General features: G+C 25.9%; 1 protein-coding gene and 1 long non-coding RNA gene across 5 annotated transcripts in view; one reads left to right on the top strand and one right to left on the bottom strand.

Moving 5' to 3' along the window:
• Positions 1 to 27159, top strand: part of LOC114126474 (glutamate decarboxylase) — a 96851-nt gene that overhangs the window by 9101 nt on the left and 60591 nt on the right. Inside the window, exon 1 of one of the 4 annotated variants that reach the window (XM_027990428.2) lies at positions 6768 to 6909. The exons of 2 other annotated variants lie outside the window; for them this stretch is intronic. In XM_027990428.2, coding sequence (XP_027846229.2) covers positions 6892 to 6909 — 18 coding nt within the window. In that variant the 5' untranslated portion in view covers positions 6768 to 6891. Of the gene's footprint in view, positions 1 to 6767; positions 6910 to 25791; positions 26017 to 27159 lie in introns of those variants that run through there. One more of the 4 variants, XM_027990430.2, reaches the window with a different exon arrangement.
• LOC114126477 (uncharacterized) lies at positions 10717 to 20393 on the bottom strand. The gene is made up of 3 exons (XR_003592596.2): positions 20236 to 20393; positions 14910 to 14988; positions 10717 to 11333 (listed from the first exon to the last, which is right to left on the bottom strand). It is a non-coding gene; the product is annotated as an uncharacterized LOC114126477 (long non-coding RNA).

Genomic DNA, 27159 nt, shown 5'->3' with positions numbered 1-27159 from the left:
ATTTTGTCAAAATTAATTATCTTCTTCATTTTTTCGGATAGACTAAGAGATGTTCAAAAGTTCTATGATATATATTGCTGCCTTTTAAAGTCAAAAAAGTCTAATATTTCTAATAAGTAAAAAAAATAATGTATACTTTCTATAAATACGTTTTGAATTTGTTCAATAGTTTTTTAAAGCGTAAAATTAAACAGATGACAACACCTTTGACTGGTTTTAAAGTGATAAAAATACATTATTAAAAATATATGATTATTTTTAATCGTTTTCTCAAAATTTAATATCACGACACATAATTATTGGAATAAAAAATGTAAAAACAACCATACCTATGATGTTTGTAGGCATATACGTCCGTCGTCCAGTTAATATTTTAATAATATATGTTACGAATTAAAATATATAGGTCAAACAATTTTGACGTAGATTATAAACATTTTACAAAGAGCCACTTTAGGTTACCTACATGTATATCATAAACAAGCGTTTAAAAGTACCAAGCTTAGTACATTGTTGGCTTGACATGAGTGCACTCCAAGGACTATGTTGTAGTATAGGTGCTTATTGTTAAATAGCACTTTGACAAAATTTACTGGGTAATAACTATAGGTGTACTTTACCATGCTATTCTCTTATTTACGCAAATACCTATAACACTAGTAGGTAATACTGTATAATAATGTAAAATTATGTCAAGTTTAAATCATATTATTATTGTATTTGAATTGAATACTATGAAGTGTTTTCATATGTGTGTATTTCAATATATGCAGATGAATTTATGATGAAATATAATTTATTCAACGAATAATTTTACAAGTAGTACTAGCTAAAAAGAAATAATCAAAAACATTAAATAATCATTATTTGGAGATTTCTGATCATGAGATTCAGTAAAAACAGTCAAAAATAAATTTGATTATTGTATAAAATAAATATACACATAATGAAGTCTAAAAACCAATACAATACATAGAAAATAAATATGTGATACCACAGGAAAATATCTGTTGATAATACGAAATAACATTAAAATAAAAAAAATAGAATTTCAAGTATATGAATTGCACAATAATTTATAATGTATAGATTACAAGATGTCAGATTAAAAATTCATTATGAGATCACATTTTTTTATCTAAACGAGGACACTGAAATTTTCTTGATAATAAATATTTATATATAGACATTACTCATTTGTTTGTAAATGAGTATTATTGAAAGTTAAATAGCTGCAAATTATAATTGCACCAGAAATTTTATATTTTAATTTAACATTAAAATATATACTATTATTATTATTACTGTAATATATTGCGTGTTTATAATTTAAAATATAAACAATTTGGGTAGTGGGTACCTATACAATTTAATGCTATATGATATAAGAATAAGCTCTAGAAACCATAAAACTACAGTCAATTGACTGTACAAAATATTTTAATAAAATCAATATATTATTCAGTACATGAATACAACAAAATTAGTTTGGTTCCGATCCGATTGAATAACAATATGTTACTTAGGTCGAATTTCGTGTTCATTTTTTTTTTAAAGCGCATGATCTGTATATAAAGTAGATAATAATATGATCATTTACGTTACATAAAAATAGTATAGAGCGTATGCTCAATAGTAGACTTGAGTACTTGACAGACCACGGTCGTCCATTGAGAAAATTTAACTGGGTGATACAGAAAATATAAAAATTAGTTCAAAATTTCCAGGTTCTTTATACATTTTTATTAGGTACTGAAATTTAAAAAAAATATAAGCTTAAGTCCACAAAAGCATTTGAAGTGCAAATTTTTTCAAAATCAAGATTTATTATATAGTTAAAAATATATAAAATTTTCAATTTTTATAGCTCAAACATAGAATTTTTTTATAAGAATTCTCATTAGTAACTACTTAAAAGTTCTTACTGAAACCCAAAATACTATAATAAATTGAATATCATAATTTTTTTTATTCAATGGTTTTAATTATTTTGTGATGACTTCAAATATTTACGTATACTATTATTTACACTCAACTATGTACATAATGACATTTTAAATATTTCAAATAAGCTATATTGCCTATTTATAGTTTATACCACATTACTATAGTTAACAACAGTGTAAGATAAATGATAATACCTACACCTTAATCTGTACTTATTAGAGCATCAGTTTAATATCACTTTATTCAGAATCATTTTTTGTATGCAATAGTTTATAATTAAATTAAAATGTAGGTATTTTATTTATTACAGTAACCTACTCGATGACAACTAGTGACTAAATTCGACTTGTACTCCTTTACAATAGAATGGTTCTCTACTTTCCTCCTTTTTAAAATTATAGTACCAACAAATATATACTATATTTTATGGAGATAATTAAGTTATTAAAAATACTCATAAACAATATTTTTTGTTTTATAATATGTAAATACCATATAGGTAGTTACTTTTTCGATTGAAAAGTAAAATAATTTAATTAACATTTTGTTTGATTGATTCGTATAATTTATGCTAATTTATAATTTGAATTTAACGACATAAATAATTCATAATATGGCCAATATAGGTCATGGTTGGTAAATTGATCCAAAGAACAAGAGCCTTTGGACTCTGGTAATTTGTCTTTCTGTCTAGGTTGTCCCTACAAAAAAAAGGAACAACGGATATGTATTACAAAATATGTATAGGTAGTCGATACAGTACAACTACACATTAGCCTGGAGTATAAGTGCAACAAGTAAGAATAGAGATTTTGACATACATTATACTGGCTGAATAATATATAATTTCATATCATGTGCTAAGTTATAAATTTAAAATACTTATTTTAAACATATTATATATAATGCATAATAATAATGCATGAGAAAAAGATAGTTTTGTTAGTTAAACATATTCAAATACTCAACAGCACGTACTTTAAACCATCCGTATTTTGTTTATAATTATATTGATTGTATCATTATGACGGTTTAGACGTATAACCATCAGATTTCGGTTCGTGGTTGACGCGTTACACGTTATGTTAATGTATCATACACGATATGTATGGGTAACCAATGGCGGAAAACGAATCATTTTTATACGTATAAGCAATAGTCGATTAATTTTTTAAATAAAAACATTGAGGCGTTGAGGCGAAGGCGCCTACAAGTGTAATTAAGTTTCATATATAAATAAATAATAAATATAGGTATATATATTTTATACGATGAGGGAGGACACCCTTGGGAATTTAACCCCTGTGTATCTTCCTTCCTCAAATATTCATATTAATAGGAATATTTCAAGGCCATTAGAGCAGCACATTAAAAACCTACAAATATATTTGAATTTTTAGTTACTCTTGATAGAAATATTATTATCATAAAATTGTAATCTAAATAAAGTATTGTCTATGTATAGTTTAGATTGTTCACATTGCCCACAATACAGAGTCAAAAGTGGTGCATTATGGTGTTGTATGGTCACGGATTTATTCTCATTTATACTATTATTATGTTATTCTGTGGCATAGTTAAGCGATAATGGTTTTATGGTCACATTATTCTCTTTTAGTTGCTTTATCTCGCAGAGAAAAAACTACATTGGTTACCATTTGATCGTCTTGTCATATCAAGATCGATGCCATGATACCATAATAGAGCGAACCAGTAACTTACTAAAAATAAGGGATGCGGAAGATGTCCCTAAGGCCTTCTATTTCGCATTATTTTTATTTTTTTTTTTATGTAAATAACAATCAATCTTCCGAAACCAAAATTTCTGTTAGCTCATATCACCCATCATATTTGACCTATCACCAGTTTATCTAACAGTATTGATTTTGAAAAATTAAAGATATTATAACAGTGCTATATTATAATAAAATTTATTTTTCACTTTAAGCTATTAAGTCATTTTAATAACATTATAATATTATAATATAATATAATGAATTAAATGTTTTTTGTAATAGTTAGTTCAACCATCTAATAGTATAATAATCATTCAATTACTTAATATCATAAACTATTAATAAAAATAGATGATGATACGTCGTCTCCGATCATAATATTCTTTTATTTTTGTAAACAATGATTCATTATAAAACTAAAATTTAACACAAGTTAAATATTATTGATGTCATTAACTACATGATTGATTTACTTAATAACAAGGTACACCGTATACTCGAATCTTACAGTATACGGCTGAGCAGTCTTCCCTAGTTATTTTTATAATAAAATTCTACATTGCATAATTTTTTAAAATTAAAAAAAGCGTGGTCAAGTGGGTACCGGTCTGCTGTATATTAGATGCGTGTAGATCACTATTATATCTATAGGAGCGAAGGAGAATTAAATTTGAATGCAATGATAGGTATCATTGTTTACGAAAAAAGATTCTGAATGGAGATGATTCATCAGCCTAGGATATAATATATAATACATAAAATATATAACACATTACTTCTTTTAAAATTATTTTAAGCCAAACTTATGGAAAATCGTGGGTTAAATTTCCAACTTTTAGCTATTTAAACAAACATTTTTATAAATAAATTATAAATACAAAATAATTTGTAAATATTCATAATACTGACGAATTTTGTCAATATTTGAAATTTAAATGCTAATAAAAAAAAACTGTGTATATTCTTATAATTTTTGAATCACTATAAGACTAACTTATGAAGAATTTCGTATAAAATTTTCAAGTATTTTAACTTAGCAAAACAATTTTAATCGATATTTAAGAGATAAAAACGAATATTTCAAATACCTATAAATAACTTTAAATTAAGCAAAATATTTTGAAAATTAAATCATGTAAAGTAAATGCCAATCTAAATAATTAGTGGAATTTTCAAGTATCTGACTTATATTTTTGAATACTAACAAATATTGAAAATCGTTTTTGGATAAATCGTTATCGTTACTCAATTTCGTAGAAATTCAAAATTCAGACTCACATCATAACATTTTTTCCTATAATGACGCTTCGAGTTTTCTTTATAGCTATTTAAAAAAATTTATGAAAATCTTAATGTTGAATTTATTAACCTTAGATATATAAAATATATATAAACAAAAAAAATTATGAATTTTCAACTACAAAATTACTTGTAAATTTTCACGATTTCGTAAAAATTTAAACTTTAAACGCTTATATAAAAAAAAAATTGTGCTTATGTATTTTTATAATTTCTGAATTACTATAAGACTAACTTATGAAGAACTGTGATTAAATTTTCAAGTTTTTTTGGTACTCAAAATTTTTTTATCGACATTTCAAAAAACGATAGATATTTACATTGAAAAATTGAAAATTGTAGTTGTCTATATATAACTCAAAATAAACCAGGATATTTTGAACATTTAACTGTATATTGATAATACTAATATTAACATTTGGTGAAAATGTAAAGTATTTATAGTGATAAGTTTTTGAGTTACAACAATATAAAAAAAAATCATTCAAAACAAAAATATCCCTCGATTTGCTATGCAGCACTACCTAAAGTAGGTCACAGCTGGGCTATAAGATGATGCCTATAATAATTTTGCTAACAACGGCCAAAAATTTAAAATTATTTTATAATATTATATTGCTACTGCGTGCGCAAGATATTTAAAATCGTGAACTTATTAGGCTGTAACTTTAAGACTAATGATTTCCGAAAAAAACTTTTTGCACCGTCATTTTTATAACGTTAAAATATATAGGTTTCCGAAAAAAAAATATTGAAATTTCGAGGGGGTGCTAAACTAGATTTATACCAAGGATTTATGTGTTTTTTAATAATACGTACTTACAATAATGAATTCGAAAATATTTTTGTTGAAGTCTTGTTTGTTTTGTGACAGTATGGGTGTGAGGTGTCAAATTATTTGAATGCTACGTACAAAAAATTACCCTTTTTTCAAGCATGCCATATGAAAAATATTAAATATTATTATATACGATACGATATAAAAAAAATTATTGTAATTTTATTATATAATTATTAATTAATGTATTAATATAAAAATAGGTATACACAATATAAATATGTAATAGAAATATTTAAATTTTTTGTGTGGCCTTAAAATTTTTTCGCGTACTACTTCGAGCACTCGTGCCATGGATTTGTCATTCTTGGTTTATAAGATAGTGGGCATGGAAAATAAAACATATGATAACATAATTGTAACCGTGGTTAATGTGATAATAATGATATATTGATATCAATATACGAGTAGCGAGTTGGTATTTATGTTGACAAAATATGTTTATGCTATGCAGTGTAAAGTTTTTAACTTGACTATAATATTTACCAATTTGGTGAATATTTAAATAGTTATTATTATTTTTTTTATGAAATCATTTTGTATTTTGTATTTTTAGTACCTATTAATTGTCACAAAGCATAACATATTTATCAGATATCAATCATTTCTTATTTGTTGTAAATCCATACCAATATAGCCGAAATAGTGCAAGATCAATATACTTAATAGAATGAAATAAAAAACACCTCGAACACCATGAATACATTATACTTTCATAATAAAGAATTTAATAGTATTAATTAATTGTTTTGTACAAGGGGACTAGTTAAAATTAACTCTTGGTAATATGAAAACTAATTATCTTAATCAATTTTAGACTATTGTATACAATTTTTACGTTGACTAATGAAATTAATATAAATATGAGTAATAATTAAGATAAGATAACTGTAATTTTTCAATATATATATTATAAAAGTGTTAAAAAATATATTATTATTATTTCAAAATTTTTTTTGTAAAAACTTATAATATTAAGTACAGCAAATTGTGTTTTTATTTCATTATATTTTGTTATATATTAACATTTTAGTGTTCAATTTATAAGTGTTAAAGCAATCGCATTACAATATGAATACTGATAATACGGTAAGTTATAATAGTTTTATAGTTTTTAAATCTGTACTGTAAAGTCAATGATGCTGATCAATTTAAATATGTGATTAGTTTTTATAAATTAATAATGAAATACTTATTTTTTTAAATTGTGCTTGGACGCAATTCCTCCCAAAATTCACAATATTACGTATTATTATTAATAAATAAATTGTGTTTATATTCGTAACATTTAAAAATGAGAACTTTATAGGGTTTAAATAATCTCTTTGAGTTTTTGTCTTTTTTATAATTTTGTGTTTATAGTTCTTCACATAATTGTAACAAGTTTTAAATAAAACGTTACAACTTTTTTACACTATGTGTAAATGTTTGAAATCGTTGTGGAATACTTTATATTCAAAACAAAGTGAGAGATTTATTAGTTTTGCAACTATGTTTTTTTATATTTTTTACGGAGGCTTTTGAGGGTAGTAAAAAAATTTAAAAATATCCTATACGTTTCATGCTATAATGAAATCTGAAATAAGTTTTTTGTAAAATTATGGCCTTATGTTTAAAATTTGAACCCAAAAACATTAATTTTCATACTATTGTTTTTACGTTTGTAAACAACTCTTATAAAAATAATTTATTTCAACCGTAACAGTATCTACAATAAACATCAAGCCATCAACATACATGCGTTACACATTCATATTTTAGACATTTACGTTGTAACATTTATATAAACTAAATTAAATAAATTATTAATTTATTAAATAAACTTAAGTTAAAAACAATTATGTTTTCTGTTATAATTACGAATTCATAATAAAGGAGTTGAGTTCAATTAAAAGTATAATTTTATGATAAGTTCTAAAAATAATATTATTTAAAATTTATAATGACGTCTTCTAAACTATATTACAAATTACTTACATCATCATAGTCTTATAATTTTATATTCCGCTATAAATATCGATCATTAATGATCAATAATTTTATTGCTTAATAATTGTGCCATATTATTATTGAAATAGTGTTCATGTAGTAGGTACGTAAAGTGTTTGTTATAAGCACCACTTATACAATATTTAACTATTTTTGTTGTCTATTAAAGCCATTAATATTTCACTTGATGCTAAGAAACCATTTAAACTTGGTAATATTTGAGACGTTGTATAATATATTATTTGGGTAGCTGACCACGAGAATAGCGCATTGACTAATCTGCTATTATAAATAAAACCATAACGAACAGCGTATATAGTTGACGACCGTTTACCCAAGTGTGAATTGTATTTGCGCTCCATTTAATTATCACTCTGGTAATTCGGTCATACCTATATTGGGACATGGAATATAAGGATTGCAATTTTAAATTCGCGTAATTTCAAGCTCCGTATAATATATGTATATCTTCGGTTGTATTCTTACGAAGTATTTTATATTTTATTTACGAACCATTTATTTGCCTTGTGAGAAATATCGGAATATATACATGCAATGGTTACAATACGATAAAAATATGTATAATTTACGTGTCGTTTAATCGAAACTTTGAGAATTTTTTTGTTTAATTTTAACGAAGAAAAAATATTTTATCAATGTATTCATAAGTTTTAATATTTGGTATTAATGTCCACAGTTAAAATACGGACAGATAATCGAATAGCGAATTTTATATTTTTGGCATACTTATACTATAGTATTTAGAAGTCTTTAATTAATTGGATAAATATTGAAATAAAAAATAGAATCATAGGTACATATTTTAATTTTTTTTAAAAATGTATGCCCATTGCCCATGTATGTAAAAAATGTATATATGAACAATAAACAATGTTCATCAAAATAAGCACGTGTAATAAATTATAATGCTCAACATACAATAATCAATCAAATATAAAATCAAAATATTTTTAAGTTCCAACTTCCAACACAATAATAGTATTCAATTAAAACACGTGTAGGTATTGTTGAAAATTGAAATTGCTTAAATAATTATATATATATTTCATATACCTATATTGGCTTTTAAAAATGATCTTTTATTTAGACCGATGATATATATGATATTATCATTTTGTTCAAACTTCCATACAATATATTTTTTTTAACAAATGTTTCATGTTTTCATTGAATGTGTGCTCAATAATATTATATTGAATAACAATAATTCACAACTTTCATTATCAAGCTAGCAATAGGATTTTTGAGATGCGGTTGTAAAGCAAAATATACAACTAAAAAATGCAAGTGCTACCCATCAAATATATTATGTAACGGTATAAGGTGTCAGCTAGTACATCGTGTACAAATAAATAATATTTTTTTAACAAATAATTATTTTAAAAATAATGAAATACCTACATATTTTGTATAAACAATTTAAATAACTATCAGTAATTTTTATTTGCGTTTATTATTATTTTTACTAATTCAATTTGTATATTCTAAGATATACACAACGTGTTCAGTAAAAACCCGAATAAAATTATGATAATCAGCATTTACGAAATACAAACAGTTAATCTTAGCATAAATTAGTAAAACCTAGTTTTACTTAGTAATCAGGCTTTTACGATAACATTTATATTTTATATTAATACAATAAATGAATATGAAATAATGATAAAATTCCCAAAATATTGAGATAAAATATATTTGTACTTACTTAAATCAAATTAATATGGATTAAGTAATATAACAAAAATGCGAAAATAGAAATATGTCATTTTGAATTTTTACAGTTGTTTTATAGAGCTCATAATAAATAAATATTTGTCCGACGCTCTGTTATAACATTCGCTTTTTAACTTCTCATACTATAGATAATAATAATAATTTATGTGAAATCCCGACTATATAAAGAGTAAAATATATTTTCATATATACTTTTACCCATTGAACTACAATTCATTTTCTCGCGTATAAGACGTAACATTCCCATAACATGCATACTTTAATACTTTTCAACATAGTATTAAAGTCTTATCAAAGGAAAATAAATTTTCTACTTCATAATCAAAAATGTCTCTACTTAATATAATTATTTACTATATATTTGAGCTTATACTTTTAAAGATATTATCATACTACATAAAAACTCGACAAAATTAGAATTCTATGAAAATGATCTTTTTCATTACAATTGGGTTTTAAACTTTATAAACCATGATTGAAATTAAACTAAAAGTTTTCTATAACAGAATATTACTGAGAAGATGTTATCATTTTTTAAATCTTTTTTTCACTATCACCGCAATTGTAAGGTGACAGCCGATAAGCCATCAAAAAACAAATCAATACGATTCATAACTTGAGCCAAATAGATAATATTTTACATTGACTGTTCAATTGTTCATATATTTCATATCACAAAATACTAAGTTTTTGTTAAAATTGGTAACTTTTATTTTTATTTATTTTTGTACAGACATAACATTTCTTAGAAGTCTAAAATACTAAATAAATTGTAAACATCCTAAAACATTTGAAATAACTATAGGTGAGGTATATATTATACTAGCTGATCCCGTACACTTCGTTGAAAAATAAAAAGTGACAACTCTATAATAATAAGTGAAAACTGTTGAAATCTGTTAAAAATAAACTCAAGTTTGTTGTTCGAATGAATCAGTATTAATATAATACCTATTCATGAAATACATGGAATGGAATATCTATATAATATGAATGTATTTTATGTACATAGATATTCATGAATATGTCATGAAACATTTTCATAAGACACAATCACTTTATAAATTATTTGAAAAAAAAATTCAAATGCATCATATTCAATTAAAAATTGAGATTTAATTCGAGACATTTCAACAAAATAGTGCCTAATTTCACTGTTTGTAAAATACGTTTAATACCGATTCCAAAGAAATTTTTTTTCATTTAATGGTTTTAAATTTTAATCTATTTAAAGATATCTAACAAATAAGTATTTTTTTTAAAACATATATGTGTGATAAAAATATTTAGTTCTCTACAAATACGTATTTTTCATCTTTTGAAAATAAGTGAACTTTGTGAAATAATTTGTCCTTTGTTTTTATAAGTGTCGCCATTTTGAGACGGTTTTTTTTGGTAAATATAATAAAAACAATAAAGTTGTTTGTATTAAAATTGTATTAAAATCATTAAATATTTTATTCTATAAAAATTTTTATGATTATAACTAGATAATTATAAAATATAATTAATAGATTCTTGTATTGTATTTTATAAAATATTAACAATTAATCAAATTCATATTTTATTGTTATACAAAAACTAACTTCTTTCAATGAATAATAATAAAAAAAAAGAATTTCATTAAATATTAAAGATTTTTCTTCGTTGATACAAACGATTATAAAATATTTGATGTTTCAAGTTTCCACGAACGAGTTTTGATGTTAATGACTTGCCATTTAAACTTTTTAATAAGTTTTTTTCTTGTGTATATGAAAATATTAAATCTGCAACATTAAAGGGTATACGAGTCGTGGACTATTATATAATTACAATGATAAGTATCATTGCTGAATAATAAATATTCCAGACTTAGACGAATGACATTTAATTTGTTCATTTAATGGTTAATATTACATAGTATTATGTAATAATAATAAATGAATAACGTTGTTATATTATTTTTGCCATTAATCATTATGTTTCCTATTAATACTTTAACAATTTAATCCAACTATAATTACTATTGCATACAAATATATAAAGCTTATTATTATATTAGTAGGAATGATATCTATTCTTTGCTTTAGTGCAGAATACATCTTTTGCTGTCTTGGAGTAAGAATTTAATATATTAATTTTAATATTTCAATAAAGTTTAACTGGTGGTTAACATTCATATATACATATATAGTATGTATATAAAATACGAATATACAATAATAATTTAATTCAAATTACTTAAAATAATTAAAATACTAAAAGTTAATGTTAAAATAAGTAATTCAATTTTTAATTGTTTTTACTTACTTAGAAAATGTTTTAACTTTTTTAAGTAAATACTATTTTACTTTTAATCTTGTAATATACTTAGCTTCTTACAAATAATATTGTTTTTATCGTTTTTGTGATTTAAATATATAATTTGATTTAAATATTGTTATTTTTTCTTATAATAATATAATATAAATATTTTTAACCAAAGCAAACAAAGTATTGAAGCAATTATATCTTTTGTACCTGATATAGTTAAATCGAATATCATAATATAATAATCATACATTTAAAAACAATCAACGAAATAGATTTTATGAGTTTAGTTATAAAACTAAATTTTACTAAATTGGAAATTAAAACAAAATATTACGATTTTTCATTAAATAATATTGTACCTCATTCAAAAAATATTACTTGCAATAGGTATTTGAACCTTTCAGTTATTATCTAATTTATAATTTTTTTTACAAACCTGTTTAAACTAATTCATGACAAGTCACTATACTAGGTATATTATTTACGATTATTTTTGTTTTTTGATAAAATTCGTCCAACCTCAATTGAGTTAAGAAATTATTAATGGTGATAATAATTATAATTTATATGTAATGTGTTTTATTAAATTACAAGTTATCCTTTTAAAAAGAGGTAATAATTAACTTTTATTCTTCACTTAGAACGTTAGAACAATAAAGCCAATTTATTCAAATATTTGTATAGAATTTAAATCCTCGATTATCCCAAGAAGGCGGTTTTTTGTTCAAGATATTAGAACTAAAATCAGAATCATTAAATAAATGTAATGAGTTCACGATTTTAACCACTAATGTAGATAAAAAAAATGGTTATTAGTCATTAAAATTACGTTATGTTGTTTAAATAGTAATGTTTTGGAATCTGTGACTACATTGTGCAAGCGGCTCTAATTACGGCTGAATAGTGGTCAACTGCTTTGCATTCTATGAAAAATTCTGAAATCACCTATATTATATTATACCCTTGGGTCGGAGTCATGTGTAGGTTAAATTTATTTACCCAAAGTGCCGTATTCTGACGAGATAATAATCAAAAACGTCAAATCAGGTACCTATATTAACTCGGGAAATTGGTAGTTTTGAGTTGGTACGAGACCAGACTCAATTCAAACTAGTGTACTACAGAAAGTTAAATTTAGGACATTGATATAAATGTAAACATTTTGCCGTATAATCAGTGATTGTAGATTTATTACAAAATATACTTGATTAAAATTGAGTGAAATTTCATACGTGATTTTTTTTTTTTTTTTTATCAAACATTTGTATCGCATATAACATTCTGCAGATATTTATTGATGAAAAAAGTTTCCCAATGATTTCATGTTATGTTTGAATTTTTGTAGTTCTTACTGATACTATAAAAAAAATCTAAACTGTTTTAAAATATTCATTAATTAAATACAATAAATATGTTTAGTACTATGCAATTATTCCACTGTCTTGAATAACATGTCTTTAAAACATTGGGAAACCAATAAGCTGTTTTTTAGGTACCTATTCCACATTTCAACTGTGTACAATATGTATATGTTTTACAAAAATTTCATAAAGGAGAAATAAATAACATGAAATACTTATACCTAATTAGAAAAAGTATAAATAAATTTAATATAATGGAATTTTATTGAATTATAAGGTGTCGATAGTATTGTATAAACTATAAACAATAATTCAACAATATTATAGTTTCGAAGTCTTGATAAGATGAATTTATTTTTAACCTAAATACGACGCTTGGTCACTAAGCATGAATCGTTTAATTGGTTTGAATATCCTTTTGGAAATTGGGTGATATCGGGTTTAAAAGTGGAGAAAATTACATAAAATAATATAATCAATGTAATAAATGTAATAAAATAATCTACCTTAGCATCATATTATTATTATTATCATCATCATCATCACCATCATAGAGTTTCATCGTTTCTATAATAGCACTGGTTTAACACAAAGTGTGATTTATATATATATACATATTAAATGTACGCGACTGCATCCCTTCACTTTTGGGGTGCAAAGGGGATGTATTTCGATTAACGTAAAATTTCGTGTTCAGAGGAATCGTCATCGTAAAGTCGTAAGTATTTAATACTTCCTCTCCAACTCAAAAACATTTCTTCCCGTGTGTATACATACACTCATACTTTGCGATCCACTCGCGTTCACCCGTGCATGTATATCAGTATAATATGTGTGTGTGTGTGTGTGTGTGTGTGTGTGTGTGTGTGTGTGTGTGCGCGCGCACGAACGCGTATTATGTCTCGTCGGGACCGTTTTGTAGGCGGATCCGAAAAATGAGGTCAAACATCACTGACCCGCCTTCGCGCCCTCTTCTACAACCCTAGAAACCAGGAGGGATAAGGGATCCGTACGCCCGAGGAATCCCGAACCATAGGCTATCGATTATGTTTTTAAGTACGTGCCGTCCAAAAGTCCCCTTATCCTGGAGAGAACTTAGCGCCACCGTCACTGCAGCCGTGACACGCGAGGATAGTCGGAAATTCGATATTTCCCTTTTAGGTCAACCGCGTTTGCACGAAAATCTCGAAATACGTTTTAAGAATAATAGAACGCTCATACATAATATTATAATTCATAATATCGTGTATACTACCGCATGTGAGGTATAATATTATATTAGGTATCGTAACGTTAAGCTAACTCATTATTATTAAGTACTAGGACCGAAACTACGATCAAATAAAAACATATAATACCTACATTTGCAACGAGTAATATTTTGTTTATTATAATTTATGTTTTAATATAGGTAGGTAATATTTTTCAATTTACGTCGCATTATTTATTAATTATTAATAAATAATAATAATATAATATAAGACTGGATTTTTTTAGAATATTGTAAAACAAAACTTTAAGTTGGAAGGTTAAATTATACAACAACAATTATATAAAATATGATTATTTGCATTTTTTTAAACTAAATTTTTAGAAGTTGTACTTTAATTTACAAACACTTTTAGGTTCTATAGTTTATTATATTCACAGTCTTATTAATTATTGATTTTCTCTGAGTTTATTTTATACCAAAGCACGTTTCGGGCTCCTCCTGTGAATCCTTCGAGTTCCGAGAATTTCATGTCACCTTATCGGGATTGCACAGCGTCTGTAAACATTCACTTATGTTATTATAAACGTGAGTCTGCCATACTTTAGTGTAATAATATTGACAAGTTTGTTTACGGCCGACTATTCGCAAAATAATACGATATCATTAAAACCTACTTAAAAATTTAAGTATACATATTTTTGAGGGTTTTCACAAAAAAAATGCTGTAGGTATTTGTTAGTATAGTTTGCTTTGCTTTTGTTTTTTTAAATGGAAATTGGATTGTATTAATAAATATACCATGATCACATTTCATGGAATCTGACAGTTCACTTTGGATTTTAACAATAAAAGAAAATACAAAAAAAATTAAAATATAGTAAAAAATACATTTACTTAAAATAAACGTGTGGCTTCTTTAATTCAATTTTTTTGACTTGTCCCAGACCATTCTTAAATTATCTCCATTGTTATATATATATATAATGTAATTTGCAAGAATTCTTACTCCCTTGCTTTCTAATAAGTACCTAAACACTTTATATTCAGTCTTGAGATTTTATGTACTAAAATTAGTAATATTCTAGAAATCTTAGAAATTAATATTAATCCATAGAAATTTATAATTTATATATAAAAAATGATAAAAATGACCCTAGTATAATAAATATTAGTTCCAATATTACATAATATAATTTAACTACGAGTATGTTACACTTGTATAAGATACAGAGACAACACATGTGGGTATAATAGCGTCCTCTTAAGAGGATGTTGCTTCCGTATGTATTTGTTTATGTATTATAGACATAAGAATTAAATTATAGCAAATTTCTGTTTAGTAGAATCTATTTTGTGTTGTTAGTTTTAATATTATCTACATTCTACAATAAGTAGTAAATTAACCTATTATGGAATTTAAAGGTAAAAGTATTATCTCATTTTTCTCTCTCTTTTTTATTTAAAAGTAAGTTAATACTTATTATTAGTTATCACTATAAGTATTTAGAATAACTTAAATTATAATAAAAAAAAATCCATTGAGGAAATTCAGATGAATAGATAATATAGGTACGCCCTTGGGTATTTTAAATTGTATAATAGATCAATTTACCATAATATTATTATAACTAACAACATAAAATTGATTCGGTTGAAAGCTATTTTGCTATTTTGTTTGTTTGAAAAACAAAGACAATACATGCAGACATTGTGTCCTCTTAATATATACTAATAAAGCCGAAATAAAAATTATATTGTTTCTTTATTTCCAATCGGAATCACAATATTACTAAAATTTAGACACATCAAAAATATTGAATATGACAATATGTTGTTCAATGCATATTCAATATGTTATTGGTGCTTGCTCATCTATATTTTTACTGTTTTTTAAATAACATTATTTTTTCAAAAATCTATCTTTTAAAGGCTATCTTTTAAATTTAACGCGAAGTAGACGGTAAACTTTAGTTGTACGAAATATTTCAACCTTAACAGACTAAAACCTTAATTATTAAAGCTTATAGTTTAGATGTTGTCGGTCCTTGAATTAATTACAAACATAAATACATCAAGGATCATTGATGTGTTTCAATTTCTGACATAATTAATCAAGACTTAAGAGTTAACTAAATAGAGAAAACTCTTTGTAATGTAACCAATGGGATACCAACTCATGGTTTTAATAAATAAATATTATAATCTAGTTATAGATAAAACCTTGACGATCATATGATTTTATACTTATTTGTTATTTTAAAACTATTTCTATGTAATGCATAGGCGACTATGTAGAAGACGCAAATCTTTTATCACATTTATAAGTTTTTGACTCTTTAATTATCAATATTAACTCAATAAAATGGGCTATATTATAAGTATTATTATTATATAGTCTATGCATCTATAACTAAACAATTTAAATGCAGCAATGTCATAGGAAAGGTTAGAATGCACCAATAACCCTAAAATTAGTTGTTTTAACATTTAAAAATAATTCAAGTGAAATACATGTATTATATATTATATCATGCATAATATGGGTATTTATATCAGTAGGTTTTTGTAAATTATTTTTATATTTATAAAAAACGAATGGAAAATTAGCAAATCATTGTAAAAATACATTAAAATATCATATCAAAAATCATTCCACTTTCAAAAGAACTTAACTATGGTACCTATATTCTAACTATACACTACTTACTACAGTGTAGTAGCAGTGTATAATGTACCTATACATAAATACATACATTATACACATGAATATAAGGCTAAAATATCTGTTTAAAATATTATACATTAAAATACTTTATAAAAAATTATAAAAGTAAACGTATTAAATATTTTAACTATAGGTAGGTAAGCTTAAGCTGCGTGTACCAAACTGATTTTCACGAGATATTATTTAGGTATCAACCAGTGATGCATTATTTATATTAAACTTTAAGAGATTATTAATTAAATACTTAAGTATTAAGATAGCCTATAGGTATTGTAAATTTTATTATTATAAATTTTAATTTAAACTGGTTAAACTAATTAATATGGTTATTATTAAAATAATTGTATTTTAACGCAAATAAAATCACACGTTGACATAAAAATATTAAACCAACAGCGCAGTCACTCTGTACACAATATTTACGTATTATGTATATTTACTATTAAATAAATATGAACATAAGGGTGATGAATGTTTTGTAAATTCAGTGTGCGAATGTTATCATGATCAATTTCTAAAAACTGTATTATTAAATCCTATAGGATAGATAGTTAAACTAACAACGAAACAACAATTTAAAACGTAATTTAATATTTTTATACAAAAGTATAAAGCAAACGAATACGTTAGAATATCATTGCAGTGCGCAAAAACAAAACTATTAATATATCGGAGAGTCTTTGAAAATTTCCCAAGCGTTAATCTCCCAAGTCTCGACACCAATGGTTAACACGCTTCATATCATAAAAAAAATACTGAATGAGTTATTTTGAAAAAATATCTTCATCAATAATCGTATAAAAATCCATTAAAAAATGTTTTTTAATAAATTAATGTCAGGGGAATTTCAAATCTTTTCATCCTTTCATTTCTGCAGTTTTTCCTCACTATTTTTCACTGTAACTCGAGGCATATTTATGCATTTTATTTTCATTTGGAGTTCTATAATGGAAAATTTATTTTGAAACATAAATTGTAAAATATGTACATTACTACCCATTAGCAGAAAATAATAACTTCAGTATTTTGTTTTTAGATTCAAATATATTACTCAATTAATAATATTTTATTAGATATATTAAAAATAAACCAATGAACGAACATTTAAAATTCAAATAAAATATCTATAATATGTTACTTAAAAAAATAACCAATTGTTATCATAGATAATCCAATATAAAGGTTTTATAAACAGGGATATTTTTTAAACTTTAAAAAAAATACTTTTTATAAGTTAGATCATTTTTTTTTTACAAATTGTCCATGCTATCAAAGCAATCCGGAGTTATACTAGACCTAAATTTTAAAACAAGTGAAAAAAAATTGTTTTATGCTATGATAATTTTTAAAATACTTTAGGACCTTCAATTAAGATTTAAAAAAATACAATGGTCATCAATAAAGAAATACCTATGTTAATTATATAATACAGCCATTTATTTTATAAAATAATGTTGATTATCGATAATGATTATAGAATTGTTGACGGTTTGAAAAAAAATAAAAAAATCCGTAAACAGAATACTATTTAATTTTTTATACGCTTGTAACTTGTAACAAATTTGAACCACGCACGTGTTTAACTTTTGAGTTAATCTAATTAAAAATCTGTCCAGCTGAGCTTTTAAACAATGCTAGCTTGATAATAGTTTGGTTAAAAATCTTAAAAGTATAATATGCTATTTTTATCTTCATTTAATAAATCTAGAGAATAACGTTAAATAATATTTACGTATGTTTAAACAACATATACTAGACGCTATTGAACATGGGTTTTCCATGTCTTTAAAAACAATTTAAACACATAATTAAATTGTCTTCAAATGTTATTCTATTTATTCCTTAGTATACTATATTTAACATTTTTTTCATTTTTTTTTTCTTCTAACATTTTTTTTATTTTAAAATAAAATTAGGTATACATAACTTTTATTCTATATATTATGTCTTAAGGTTTTTTTTAAAGTTAATTAAATTTATCTAACAAAACAGTTAAAATATATTTATCTGGAACTAATAATACTATAAATGAAAATTATCAAATTTGGATGTATTAATTGATTAAGGCTCGTTTCACATGGACGCGTACGATGCCTATCAAAACGCGACACTTTTGTATTCACATGTACGCGTACCAAACGAAAGAATTATTTATCAATGATAAAATTATGTTTTTCTTAAGTTAATCATTATCTTATAAATACAGATTAATGACATTGTGCATATAATTATGTTTTATATACTCTGAGTACGGGATCGAATTCCATCACTTCTAATAAATTGTAACAATCGGAACATTATAGGCGTATATTATCAAAAATACAAATACAATTTGACACATCGTTTTTTGTTTTGATTAAAATATTTAGTTACTGTGAAATAGTACTGTATTATTATTTATAGGACCGATCAGTAAAAATGTGAAAATATTGATAAACTTTCTAATTATAAATTTATGACATGTCCATTTTATTACACATACTAGAAACATATAGCAATATGCTTATACAGTTATACCTAGTTGTTCGTGTTAAGTGTGCTTTTATTTCTTTTTTTACAAAATGTTGTCTTACACATAGTTATATACAGTTTGAGAAAGTACACCAGCTATGACCGAAGATCCATTTAATGTAAGACACTCGTTATTTTAAAAACTATTAATGGTTTTTAAAATGTGTTTTCCACATAATTTTGAGTGGTTAAAAAGAAAAATCTCGTTTTGTAAATGCTAACGCCTAAAGTTATGCAAAAGAAATATTTTCCATAAGACTATTATTATTATGGAAAATAGTTCTTCTTAAAGGTTCATTATTTATACATAGATGAGTACATTTTTCCAAAAAATACCTGAAATTGGTATTTTGTAATTTATGCAGTGCACTATGACATGTTTGAAGCAATCAAAATTCAAAGCTAAAAAAAATTATTTGACAAAATGATGAATATTTTTTTAAAATTCAGAATTTTTGAGTTAAAATGACTTTACGTGTTGATCGATTTACAATTTTTGTTCTACTACGGCTATAACAATATACTTAAAAACAATTTAACTATTATTTAAGGTCTTAAAACCTTACCTGCTTTGTTACAAAGTTAAATCCATTTTCGAAGTGATGGTAATTTTTAACATGGAAATTTTAGCATTATTAAGTAATAAACTCAAACAATGTTATATAAAATAGACACATTTTTATAATACGTTGACTATTGTTGAATGTACACTTCTTACTAACAGTCTGACGACTGTCAGTCTGTTTTGTAGTATGTTAGACAAAGTAGATAAGATAAAAATATATGATATGAAAACCAGCATGTAACGAATTAGGTTCCTATCCATTAATAATAATCTACACTCGACAGAAACATAATATAAAATATTATATTATTTTGAAGAATATTTTCAATTTCTGTGTTGTGGAAATTTATATATAGTAGCTCTATAGCAAAATAAAATAAATGTTGTAATATGCAAAATAGTACGTTTTTATGAAAAATATAATATTGCACCCAAAATATGCAAAAAAAAAATTTGGAATTTCATTTATTTAAGTATGATTGATGAAAATTAATTAATTTAATTACATGTAATTACCTAGGTATAAAAATATGAAACTCTATTGTATGCAAAATCCGGTCTTTAATAATGAGTGTCTTATATTAAACGTATTGCCTTGTAATTAGGTACTAATTATATAATAAGATATTATGTATTAATTTAGTATTATGTATAGTTAAAGTGTAATAACTAATTTTCCTAACGATATATGGCATCCGTGTTACATCATTTTTGAAATGTGACTTACCGCTTAAGCCAAACGGCATGTATAATAGTAATAAATAATAATATATAATACAGTTGGAGACGTTTGCAAGGGTGACAGAGGTTTATTGGATGAGTACACAATTCAATATAAAATATACATAATATATAGGCCACCTGATCGGGTAATATGTGATGTGTGGTATAGAGAGGGGTGGTTGAGAGGCCTTCACGTTCAGGAAACGGACGGGAGTTGAGGAGAAAAATCGCTTAGTGTCACGACGTCGAAGTCTACTATTGCCAATTCTTTAAAAAGTTTTGTTAAAAAATGTTAATACGTGCCAAGAAGCGAATAGCCAGCCGTTGCCAGATCACGCCTTTACGATAGCCCCCCTCTTCAAAGGTCCCACTATCCGCATCCAACCCTTTCAGACCGTATACGGTACGGTATTTGCAACAAATAAATTATATTCGCTGTTGCTGCAAGTCCCCGCCGTCAGTGCGTCGTTATAATATATTGTTATTGTTATTGGCGCGAATGCTGTCATCGGAGGAAAAAAATACATATTATAAAGGTACGCTATATACGTTATATGTATAACGCTACGTGACATATAGCTTGTGTGAAACTGAATTTTACTTATTCGGAGGACACGCGTTCGTTAGATTAATCATGCGTTCATTCGGGTACCTACGGGAACTGCGGCCTCATGGTAAACGAGTCCGGAAAACGGCTACGGAATAACGATTTAAGTCATATTGGCCGATACAATAATAATTTTCTATTAGGTCTCAGATTTATTCACAACGGAAGATTGAAAAAGTTATCCATTATATTTATAAAAATAAACAAAAACTATAAATAACAATCTTTTTTTACGATGCTTATTATCACGGCGTAACATTTCATAAATAAAATTAAAAATATTACTAAACTCATGCGTATAGAGCATCAATACAAAAACAATAAATAATTGGGCGTTTCAGATTTATTCAGCTATAAAATACGTAGAAAATATTCTGACAATTTATTGTTTAGCATGGCCTGTGAAGTGTTAAATCGAGATAATTTAGTTTATCACCAATTTTATTCATTTACTATACACACAGCAGGCAGTTCGTTTTAATTATTTCGATATCAAAGTAATATGAATTAAAATAGACACATATAGGTAGATAAAAAGTAAAATTATTTATTTTAAGTTCTATTAACAAAGAAATTCTTTAGAAGTAAAAACTATGTTGATGTGATTTTCTTGCTATACTTATAACTTTGCCTATATTAATTGTTTTGATTATTTAAACATTTAAATGTATAGGTATTATTATTTAATTATTACTAGTAAATACTAAAAATAACATTAAAATAAGACGTTGTTTTTATTTTTCGTTAAAAAACGTATGTGATCTATGTGAACATCATTGTTCAAAAATCATAGTATAAAAGTAAATAATATTAACCGAATTGACAATATAAAATAACTAATAATAAGAAAAATTTAATACTTACTAGAGTGCGGATTTATATGCATTAAAAACCAACCAAATATGTGCTAAAAGATAAAATATGAAAGTAAATTTATAAAATAAGCCCTTAAAATAAAAATAAAATAACATCGAAATATGCAAAAATATGCATTAAAAAGTGCACATAAAGTTTCATTTTTTAAATCGTTGTGTCATGAAACAAATTTTGTGTTCACTTAGTATTTCATACGATCAACCAAAGTAAAAATGCAAATGCATACAAATCCGCGCTATAGTTATGACTTTACCTAGAATTTGTATAAAAATGTTACTGAGGTATGAGAAAATGATGAAATCGAGCATTATGTGCAGTGACTCTTTGTAGTAATCAAGGTAAAAAAAAGTCTACATTGTCCGACCACTATACATAATGACCAAATAATAAGAATGTGGACAAAAAAATTATTATATTATAATTTTAATTTATAACCATTCTTATATTATACCACCTCAATAGTTATATTAAAATGGCAATGGACTATGAAGTTTTTATTAAGTTTTATTTTGTTTTTAAACGAACTGCTATAGTGGCATTCGGGGTTGCAGAATTTCAAAAAACGTATTGCTTTTCTAAGCCTTATTTTTATTTAACTTAAAACCTTAACTTTATTAATCTGTATAAACCACTTCATTGCAAAAATAATTTTGATTTCTATCCTTGTGCAATTGATTGTTGTGTAATTTGGTTGTAATTATTTCAGTTTCATATGGACTATAATGTATCGTAAAGAAAAAAGTTATAAACAAACAAAACACTATATTTATAATTTTTAAAATTATTTACCAAGGTAGCACTCAATGAACACATCGAAAATCAAATTTAGCCCAATTAAAATCTGAAATTCATAATGATGTTTCTTTTATTTTCTAACACAAAATCAATTTTCACCAATCACCAGTATTCTTTATTATCGTATCATTTTCTTTTCTGTCTTCATAGTTTGTAATATCATAATTTTTCATTTATGATTTTAACCAAAGATAGTATGGTTGCGATTCTTTATATTTTAAAATAGATACCTATTGTAAAGAATACTTTTTGTTCAATCCAAGATTTATTTTTTGAAAACAAACTATAACTATAACTTGTGATTATAACCACATATTTCACGTTATTATGTTGTTGTGTGCCTATATCAGAGTTCAAATTCAAAGTGTTATTTTAAATTAAAGTTACAACTTAAGAACGAATAATGTGTTTATTATGTATAAATGAAGTACATGTAATTGATACAGAAGTGGCTGATTGTTGTGAAGGTGCTCAGGTATCTGCGGCTATGGTACATCTACCGTTGCTGCTGTCTGGGCTCCATATATTATATGGTTTAACTCTTTGTTACATCAACCCGCAGTTTTCTGGGCAGAAACCAGGTATCCTTGTACTTATTATTGCAAATGAGTATCCACATTTGATAATGTACTACAAATTACAATACTACATTATAATTTCAATGTGAAAATACGTTGTTGAGAAGTATAAGTTACCACACTCGACACTCGTAAATGCATTCTAATTGCAATGCAATGAGATTCATAATTTGTGCATCTACTATCTCGTACCACGATCACTAGTAGCATGTGCAACTTCCTGACACGTGTCATGGTCATGCTAACCTAACCTTGATATCTCGTAGCCCACAACTATTTCTGTGTGCTAGTCAGGAGACTTAGAAGTTCACGGCTGATGTACAATGGTTTTACCTCACGTCCAGTTGGCTGCATGTTGTCTACAGTATCACGATCTGTATATAGTTCGTTTTTTGCACATTGATTCTGTGAAATTAAGTGGCCTGCAATTTATTATCATAATATTAGCATCAAAATGTCTAATTGAATATTAACTTTTAGCCATTAGGTACGGGAATAGTCATAGAAAAATAGGTAGCTAATTAGAGTGACAAATTTCGAATTCACCAATCACCAATGAAAAAAATAAACTAAATTTTGTCTTATGAATAACCTGGTAAAATCATAATTAATCCAACGCTAAATTTAACGTTAAATTAAACTTTTACAATCAATTCTTATGATGAAAGATTTCAGCAAATGCATCATGACAAAGTTACTTTGATTTTCAAGTTTTTATGTGATATAAGTAATTTAAAAAATCATATGTACTTTAGAAAATGGTGATATTAGTAATGCAGATATAGTGATACAACAAAAATGATGAATGAGTTAGTATAGCAGTGTATATTTATTATTGAATATCTGTTAATTATTGAACTGCAATAGTATCTTAAAATGGAAATATTAAAATTGTTATCAAACGTATCTGAAGCATTTTGTATTTTAACTATGTTTACATCGTTCATACCATGCGAACTTGGTACTTAGTAACTTTAGTATTATTTCTACGAAAAGAAAAATTATGAAAAATCTTGAGTTAAAATTTAAAAGTATATTGACTGATTTTGGGTACGAAAGGTTAACTGACCTATTTTGCTTTCAAAATAAATTTCACTTTGTATACCGGTTTTGGATATTGTAGTTATATTAATTCTATATTTTAATGTATATAATGATAATTATAATGTCGATTATAAATATAACTCGAATTTTTTTTATTATATTTTTTCTGAATACTTAATTTTTATACTTTTCTCTAATGCCTAAATAATTTAACTGAGCAGTGTAAATTAATAGTATAGGTATTCAATAATATACCTACTATTATATAGTAATTCACCAATTGCAGAAATTCTCAAACCATATTATTTTTCTATTATATTTAGTTATTTTGAAATTTTTCGGTTTATATAATTAATATTCGACAACAGGGTGTAATCGTACATTAATTCGTTCGCTGCTTCACCCTTTTTTTCATCCCACGCCTTTTATAAGTTATAACATTATATGTATAAAATAATTTGAAGTCCGCATTAGTGACAAAATATGTTTTATAATAATATTATTAAATGAATTCTCCACCGATAAATTATACCAGGGCGCTGGTTTCGTGTTTTTATTTCGGTCGCTCGGTGCGGACGTGGGTGTAGGTATATAGGCCTGCGAGTACAATACGCAAAGGGTGGGCGAAAAAAAAAATTGTCCCACTGCTCGAGTTTTGCGTTCTGCCTACGTACTAATCGATATCGTATTAGTCTGTATAATACTATATCTATACACATACACCGCCGTTGCCGCCGTGATTAGAGCGGACGAAAAGGGGGTAAACGTGACTGGTGACTGGCCGGAGGGGGGACTTTTCGAGGGGGGGATTCTGTGTGGGACGAAGGGGTTGAAGGCGGACTCGCGCCCGTGGGAAGGCGGTTGGCGTATGCGCGCGCGCGGCCCGCACGCCTACGCTTGGCCTCAGTAGGTCTGACGAGGACGGCTGTGACCGGGACCACGCGGGGGGATACCGTGGACGCGACGTGCCCTGTTTTCTCTCGGGCGAAATCCATTCCGACGGCATTCGCTCGTCTGCAGCCGACTGCCGTCTTCGAGCGCACTCCACTGTCTCGCACCGTCGCCACTGCGTCACTTCCATAAGTCTTGATCATCGTCTAGCCACCAACGACACGACTTACTGCCGTCTCTGCAGCGAAATACGCTTCCGAATAATCCGGTAAATACGCGACTCATCGTCGTCGGCGGCAGGAAAACGGTCTACCGCTGCAACGACCGTATTATAGTTATTAATTTATTATTAATATCATAAATATTATTATTATTATTATTATTATGTAATAATATAATTCATACTATATTATAGTTAGTGACGATAATAGTCGTTTCAAATAAATTGTACCGTCTGTCCACCGAGTTTTCAGTGCCGTCATTTCACATTTTGTTAAATAAGTGAACGAAATAATTAGTATCAACACACAAATAAATGTGTCGCTTAGTGCTTTTAACATTTTCGTTTCCGATTTAAGGGACAAACTTCTCATATTGATCGAAAAATTATCATCAGTACAGATAGATATCTGTTTTTAGACACTCATTATCTATTGTTGTTTTTTTAAGTATAACATGACGTAGCAATAGATAAATTAGGTATATAATTAATGCATGATATAATAATTAATATATTATGTTTCATAGTTATAATAATAACAGCAATCGATAATCACTACCAATAGGTATCGTTTGTATATGAAGCCTATAATATGTAATAATATATGTAACAGTGAAATTAATCTATATTATGTAAAATTAAAAAATTAACAATATATTTGTTTACATTAATGCTAATTAGCATTATATAAATCCCAATCTTACCAACAACGTGATAAAATTTCCAACACGTTAACCTACCCTCTTTTTAGTCCTTCTACCGTCCCAAATGATGCAACTGACAATGATACGAGCACATAATGCATTTTATTATTTTCCATATATTTAAACTTTAAATCTAAGTTTATTTTCCTGGTGAATGCTGTAACGAACTGTTATAGTTAATATTATTTATTTGTTTTTGTTATAGTATTGTTTATTATGAGTTATTTGATTTATCTCATATTGTAAGTTTTATTTGATTTTTATTGGCAATAATTTAAGTATAAATTAGGTACCTTTCACTGCAAACTATACATCTCATCGAGTCTTTCTGCGCCACGATGACGTGTATTTATACATAAACCTTTGCAGGCACACGTTAAACGCAATGAAAATGTATAATATAATATTATAACTTTATTATGTTATTTAAGTGCACTATACACTCTATGCAATCATTTCCCTTCTTACATATGCCACTAGCGACTCT

This window comes from Aphis gossypii, chromosome X (genome assembly GCF_020184175.1).
Source record: "Aphis gossypii isolate Hap1 chromosome X, ASM2018417v2, whole genome shotgun sequence".
Lineage (NCBI taxonomy): Eukaryota > Metazoa > Arthropoda > Insecta > Hemiptera > Aphididae > Aphis > Aphis gossypii.
The sequence above is the reverse complement of the archived record's forward strand: the minus strand, read 5'-3'. Positions and strand labels throughout refer to the sequence as shown.